At 36.8% G+C, this 7639-nt stretch overlaps 1 protein-coding gene across 4 annotated transcripts; it reads right to left on the bottom strand.

The window, feature by feature from the left end:
• Positions 1–1677: 1677 nt before the first annotated feature.
• On the bottom strand, positions 1678–6447 carry LOC149182708 (purple acid phosphatase 8-like). Of its 4 annotated transcripts, none has more exons than XR_016257155.1 (3): positions 2161–4344; positions 1938–2047; positions 1678–1811 (listed from the first exon to the last, which is right to left on the bottom strand). XR_016257155.1 is itself a non-coding variant. In XM_089416935.1 (3 exons), exons 1-3 carry the CDS (start codon positions 6398–6400, stop codon positions 1789–1791), a joined length of 357 nt encoding a protein of 118 aa, XP_089273061.1. In that variant the 5' UTR covers positions 6401–6444; the 3' UTR covers positions 1684–1788. The 4 variants fall into 4 exon arrangements, 2 of the variants coding, with proteins under 2 accessions (XP_089273061.1, XP_089273060.1); XM_089416935.1 differs by lacking the exons at positions 1938–2047; positions 2161–4344 and adding exons at positions 5897–6053; positions 6224–6444 and having other exon boundaries at positions 1684–1811; XM_089416934.1 differs by lacking the exons at positions 1678–1811; positions 1938–2047; positions 2161–4344 and adding exons at positions 5360–5615; positions 5897–6053; positions 6224–6447.
• Between the last annotated feature and the right edge of the window lie 1192 nt (positions 6448–7639).

Below are 7639 nucleotides of genomic sequence, written 5' to 3'. Positions count from 1 at the left end.
ATTTTGATCCATGTAAAAAAAATACCGTTAGTAAAATAACAACAAATTGTTAGGAGGTTAAAAGTTAAACATGGTATTGAAGTACGGATGTTTGGTAAAACAAGTGCTGCATGCAGCCGGTAGTCCCTGTCGTAAGCGAATGGCCTCCCTCAAGCACAAAACCCTTGTTTGTTCTTCACTGGGCGTGCAGATAAGCATATCCTTAAGTATAACAATGCGGTTACTACGAATATACATATATCTCAGTGTTCTGGAATATGATTAGGGTAATTGAAATGCTTACTTTTTCAAGTTCATCATATAGGGCCTTCTTATTTTGCCTAGACAACCACTGCAATACAATCACAAAAAGATTAATTTTACAGGTAGACATTATGTTCAAATCTTGATCGTTCGACATATGGAATATGCATTGCACTTATATGAAAATTTTTGTTGATTATAATGAAAATTGGAATATGCATTGCACTTATATGAAAAATTTTGTTGATTATAATGAAAATTTTGGTGGGCGATTATTGGTCTTGGCCTAGTGACGAGGGACTCTGTTTGTGTGATGAAATCTAGTGCATAAAATGTGAACCTATTGCTGAATACCAAATATAATTAACCAAATCTATTGCAAAATGGAAGTGTGATGAAATCTAGTGCATAAAGTGTGAATCTATTGCTGAATACAGAATATAATTAACCAAATCTATTGCAAAATGGAAGTAAAATATTAAATTGAAGAGTATGTTGGCTAAACCTTACAGTTCCAGCGTGATGGATAGCCCGTTCAATATAATCATGTGGCAGTGATACCTTCGTATTCCCTTCGAAATATGGTAAACTTCAGCGGCACTCTGTCTCTGCTCATAGCCAAGGTTTTGGCCCAACCTTGCATCGGCATGATCGACCCTCCCTCTCTGTGCCCACCCACAATTTTTCCTCACAGAGTATCCTCTGCATGGCTATTTTTTGTGTTTTCCTCCTTTTTTTTTCATGGGATATGTACCTTTCATATTTCTTTTCTAGTCTGCAATTTTTTTTTCATACTTTTCATTTCCTCAATAACAGAAGATAAAAAATATATATATATTATTCCCTATTTTTATAGACCCTTTTTTAATTTCTCAAAATAATATTTTCGTTTTTTGTGTTTTGTTGTCAAACACAATCTATGTAATTTCTTTTAAGAAATATGTTCGTTTAACTTTTGCCGAATAAGTTTTTTTACTCATAAATAAAGTCACACAATTTTTTTTTTAAATATAATGCTTCTAATTCGGAAAAAATTTGGGGTTGTGCGCTTTTCCTGTCAAGAAAAAAATTCAAGTTATTTTTTTTTAACAAATTTTCATTTTCTTAAAAAGAATCTAAGAGGTGGAAATAAATATATATATTTATTTCACATCTTTGAATAATATAAAAAATATTGTAGCATTTTAATTTACCATCCTTGTTTGATATTTACGAGTGATGACTAGAGGGGACATATGGAATGCGGACGAGTCTCATGCTATAAGGAAAGTGAAGAAAACGTCCTACATGCAAAAGGGCGCGCATGTGGCACAATACATGCACACATGGTAATTATTAAAAAAATGCTATTAATTAATTATGGTCCCAGAATGCCATACTGTTTTCTAAGTTCTTCGTTCTTTCTCCTGAGGTTTTTGATGAATACTATTGGTAGTACTCAGAACCAATGCCTCTCTATGGTTTCATTCATTTGCAGTAACTCCATACTAAATGCAAGCTTTTTGTATGGCAGGTGAAATCCCTTGCTAAGCCACTGTGTGAAGCTCAATAAACGGGCAGCAGTATTCCTGTAAAAGAGAGATTAAAAAGTTAGCTTGCTCTAAAACCAGGATGACCTGTCAAAGAAAAAACTAAGCGACCCACTTTTTCATTTTATGAAGGAACAGAGTGAACAGATTAACATGTTAGCTTACTCTAAAACCAGGATGACCTGTCAAAGGAAAAACTAAGCAATCCACTTTCTCATTTTATGAAGGAACAGAGTGATAGCAAATTTCAATCCTTGTAATCCAAAGATTCCAAACTGAACAATGGAAACAGAAAATTGGCATAAGTTACTTCCAGATAGCCCTTCAGCTTCGCAGGGCCAAACGACCATGCAATTTAGATCGTGGTCTAGCATTTACAGAAATTTACTTTAAACCTTGTTTCCAGCATACTTGTATCAAAGTTACAATCCAATCAGAGAAATTTACCATAACTGAAGCAGAGATAATGGTTAGAGACCCAGATTTTCTTTCGTTTCCTCTGCTAATACTATCCACCGTACTCTGTGGCAGGGGAGGATCCGAGCAACAGGGGAATGGAGCCTTAATCACCATTTGAGCCTAGTGAGCCCGACTTATAAGATATTGTATAGCCTACTGATAAGTCCAATTTTCTTAGATTCTTGAAAAGCTCCAAAGACCATTTTAAAGAGTTGCAAGAGAAATGACAGTCATCTCGAAATACCAACCTAATGACAAGAGTTAAGAGTAAAGAGGCTCAGATAGTCCAACGGGGAAATTACGAGAGATCTGAAGTATACAGACAACTAGTATTCTTTGTCCCAATTTCGCAGAGTTTCACAAGCATGAAGCATCTTAGAAGATAAGCGACATCCAATGATACCACTAACTTTGCAACTTATAATTTTGAGATTTACACCAGGATTGTCTTCTTTCTAATGGTGAAAATGCCTATAACAATTCCTAGTTTGAGAGCCAAGTGCCCAATCAGAGCAATTTACAGGCGCTGAAACAGGGATGATGCCCCTATCGTATTATCTTAAGCTGAAATTCCTCTCTAGATACTCGGATTTTCTTTCACCTCCTCTGCTATTACTGCCCACTATACTCTCCTATACGTTGTGGGAGGAACCTACCAACAGGGGATCAGGGCCTTCATTACCACTTAGCCTAGTGAACCCTACTTATAAGATATTGTATAGCCTACTGATAAGTCCTATTTTCTGAGATTCTTGAATAGCTGTAAAGATCATTGTAAGGATCGCAAGAGAAATGACAGTCATCTCCAAATACCAACCCAATGACGGGAGTCCAGAGTAAAGACGCTCGCACAGTCAAACGAGGGATTTACTAGAGATCTGAATTATATAGACACCTGGTATTCTTTGTGCCAGTTTCAAACAAATGCAGAGTTTCGCAAGCATCAAGCATCTTACAAGACAAGAAACATCCAGCGACACCACTAACTTTGCGACTTAGAACTTCGGGATTTACACTAGGATTATCTTCGTTTTAATGCTAAAATTGCCTCTAGCGATACATAGCTTGAGAGCCAAGTGCCCAATCAGAGCAATTTACCCGAGCTGAAGCAGGGATGACGCTCCTCTCCTATTATCTTAAGGAGAAATTCCTCTCTAGAGACCCGGATTTTCTTTCACTTCCTCTACTACTACTGGCCACTGTATTCTCCTGGAGGAACCCAGCAACAGGGGATTGGGGCCTTAATCACCATTTGAGCCTATTGAGCCCTACTAATAAGACACTGTAAAGCCTGCTGATAAGTCCCATTTTCTGGCATTCTTGAATAACTCCAAAGAACATTGTAAATGATAGTGACAGGATTGATAGTCATCTCCATACAGCAACCTGATGATAAGAGTCGAGAGTAAACGGCCCACACATGTCAGAGAAGGGAATTACGAGAGATCTGAAGTATATAAACAACTGGTATTCTTTGTCTCAACTTCTGACAAATGCAGAGTTTCGACAGCATGAAGCATCTTAGAAAACAAGTGATATCCAATGATACCGCTAACTTTGTGACTTAGAGCTTCGGGATTTACTCTAGGATTATCTTCTTGCTAATGGTAAAACTGTCTATAACAGTACATAGCTTGAGAGCCAACTGCCCAATCGGAGCAATTTATTTATCGGAGCTGAAGCATGGATGGTGCCCCTGTCCATTTTCCTTCACTCCCTCTGCTATTACTCGCCACCGTACTCTCCGGGAGGAATCCAGGAGCAGGGTATTGGGGCCTTAATCACCATTTGAGCTTAACGAGCCCTAATAGTAAGACACTGTAAAGCCTACTGATAAGTCTATTTTCTGACATTCTTGATTAGCTCCAAAGACCATTGTAAAGGATACCAAGAGGATTGATAGTCATCACCCTACACCAACCTAATGACAAAATTCAAGAGTAAAAGGCGGACACATGTCAAATAAAGGACTTACGAGAGATCTGAAGCATATAGACAACTGGGATACTTTGTCCCAACTTCAAACAAATGCAGAGTTTCGACAGCATGATGCTTTCAATCTGAAGTATATAGACAACTGGGATACTTTGTCCCAACTTCAAACAAATGCAGAGTTTCGATAGCATGATGCTTTCAAACAAATTCAGAGTTTCTAGAGCATGAAGCATCTTAGAAGACAAGTGACATTCAAACAAATGCAGAGTTTCGACAGCATGATGCTTTCAAACAAATGCAGAGTTTTGACAGCATGAATCATCTTAGAAGACAAGTGACATCCAATGATACCAACAACATTGTAACTTAGAATTTTGGGATTTACTCTAGGATTATCTTCTTTCTAATGGTGAAATTGCCTATAACATTAAATAGCTTGAGAGGTAAGTGCCCAAAAACTTCTATCCTATGTATTACCCTGAATCTGTCTTTACTGGACGAACCATTAAGGACAGCTGGACCTATTTCACAGGCACGGATCCATGGTTTTGGATTGTGACTAAACTTAAACAAACTAATACCATGACATTATGTTTTCAATATTATCCCTATATTCTAATAGTGGACATCTGTCTCTCCAACATAGTATGAGTTTTTCTGCTTTTAATCTGATCCAGAGCTCTAGATGATCGAGTTGGTACCAAAAAACAAGCGGGCACAGACTGCAAATCACTCTCAAATAGCCAATTTCTTGAAAAGCATAAGTAAAACTAAATACCGATCTTCAGCATTAACGAACCACACAGTCTGAAATTACAGGCCAATAATTGTAAATTTTACAGGCTTGTAGCGCTAAATCCTAATCTGTTATAATCTTCTCTTTCATGGCAGAAAATAATTAAGAAACGACAATGAAAAGCGAAAATAATCCATTACAGAGCAAACCTGCATCACAGGAGACGAAATCCCCATGGATTGAGAAGTTTGCGCCTCTAAACGGGCGAATTTGCTTGCCCGAAGAATCATACATCATCTAAATGAAATGATCTGACACAGCTCTAAGTAGGTGAAGCATGGAAAGGGAATCGATATACAACTCTGGTTTCCACGACATAAGATAAGACACTGAATGGTGGATTCTAATTATTTAGAGGGTAGCAAAAATGATCTCGTCGTCCTCGTGTCCTCAGATATAGCAAGCTCAATTTCTCAGTAACCACAATATCCGGAAATCTGGTGGTTATTATTGTGTAATGTTAATAGTAATTGCCATTGCTATATATACACCACTATTGCTCAGTAAAAACACTATTGTGGACAGCATTTAATGAGGGTTAATGATTTAACGGCATTAATGAGCGTGAATGATTGGTTGCACAGTATCCCGGTGTTTCAGAGAAGGATCCAACTGTGACAGTGTATCTCCCCTGTAGTTGTGGTTCCCAAGTACTGCCAATAAAACCCAAATTTCAGAATTCTTTATTAAACCTATGCCTTTAATATTCACATTAACTTCAAATATAAAAAAACCATGCCAACGAGTTAATCCAAGAACAATATCATGCCCATGCTCGCAATGCAGAGGGAAAACCCAATACTGGTAAGAAACTGCTTAATAACACGCAGTTTAATTAGGAATTTGCAGGGTCTGGTGCTGAGAGCTGTACCAAGTTTCTCTCTTTCTGTAGTTCTATATAATGGAAAAAAAGTATGATAACGACGATAAGTACCCAAATGCCATGGCTTCTGAAGGCTACTGGCGGTATAAATGGCAGAGAATGACTGCTCAAAGCTTTGATCATCTGTTCCATTCAACCCATCTTCATAAAAATTATCTCCAGTTGAAATGACAAAATCGATATTCAACGGTTGGGCGATCTTCCCCATCTGTTACAGAGTCAGATATTAAGACATTATACATTTTAATCAGAAAACTCCAAGCAACTGCAGACAAACAATTGAAGTAATGAACAACGAGTATACATTTTAATCAGAAAACTCCAAGCAACTGCAGACAAACAATTGAAGTAATGAACAGCGAGTGGGAGGCAGCGTGCCTGTGCAGCAACTTGGGACTGATTGTATAAACCTTTTCTGCCCCAGTCGCCCACCACAAGGAATTTGAGAGGATCGGCAGCCATGATACAGTTGCTGGAAAGTAGTAGGAACGCCGTGGAGAACATTAAAATGCAGCGCCAGGAGTAGTGTAGGGCAGCTTGAAGCTCCATCGCCATTTTCAGTGGAGGCCTGAGAGGTGGCAGACGGTGGTAGCCAGCTGCCTGAGAGGTGAGAGGTGGCAGCTGTATAATAAACTTTGCATGCGTCTAAGTTTCATGTTTCCAGACTTTAGATAAAATATAACTTGTCACCACATTTTTAAACGAGCCATCCAAACTTTGGTTAAAAAAAAATTGGATTTGGAAATTCAGTAACCCAACAATAAGACCTCCAATATAAAACTTTGGATAAAAAGCAAAAAAACATCCAAGCTCTAAAATAAAACTTTGGATAAAAGGGAAAAGCATCAATTTAATGTTTCGGTCAACTCAAATTAATAAAAATTCAACGCCTGATCGAACGCTATTAGTCCCAGGCAGGGACTAATAAGAACAAATTGTTATGAGGTTTAAAGTGAAACATGATATTGAACTACCGACTTTTTATTTCATTATCCTTTCAAATATAGTTCCTTAACTTTGGTATGATATATCACATATAGTTTAAGTGAATGCTAATGATGATTATGAAGGATGAGTTCAACTATTTTATTTAAAGATGAAAATAAATAAAAATAAAGTGAAAATGCACAAGATTAAAGAAAAAAAATGGTTTCAATGTTGATTCTTTTGGGTATTTAGAAATTTATTTTTGTATATAGTTATGCCAAAAGGCCTACCTATTTTGGAGTGGGAAGTAAAAACAGTTATTGTTTCTTCAGCAATAAATGATACATGGATGACTCACAATTAAAAATATCAAATATGTTTTTTTTTTTTTGAAATAAAAATAAAGGAAGTCATCAAATTAGAAACATAGTGTTGATGATTATTTTTATCTCTTTTTATTTTCTATTTTTAATATGATTTTAAATATTTTTGGTTGTGACAAGTCTTTACATAGTTTCTCGTAATAAACTATATATACATGTGTGATATTCCATATTTAAAATTCCGATCATATATTCTCTAAAAACACTACAAAAATACGCCATCAGTGCCAGAAATAGTGACATAATTCAGTGCTTTTTAGCATGTGAATTGGCTTCAATTGGAGTCGAGAAACCTGGCGTAAACTTGAATCTTCATCTAGGTAGCGTGAATAGAACTAGAATCTTCACATGGGGGGTGTGAATTGTTCGAATAGTGCGGGAAACAATTTTTTCTATTCTTGAAACCATTGTTGTGTCCATTTGTACTTGTAGTTTTGCTCCCAATTGTGCTTCTTGTTTTTTTTCTCATATGGCATGGAAAATC

The sequence above is a fragment of the Pinus tabuliformis genome, chromosome 3_2 (assembly GCF_031772625.1).
Source record: "Pinus tabuliformis cultivar Carrire ecotype Pingquan chromosome 3_2, CPIR1, whole genome shotgun sequence".
Taxonomy (NCBI): Eukaryota; Viridiplantae; Streptophyta; class Pinopsida; order Pinales; family Pinaceae; genus Pinus; species Pinus tabuliformis.
Note: the sequence above shows the minus strand (reverse complement) of the source record. Positions and strands in the feature narration are given on the sequence as shown.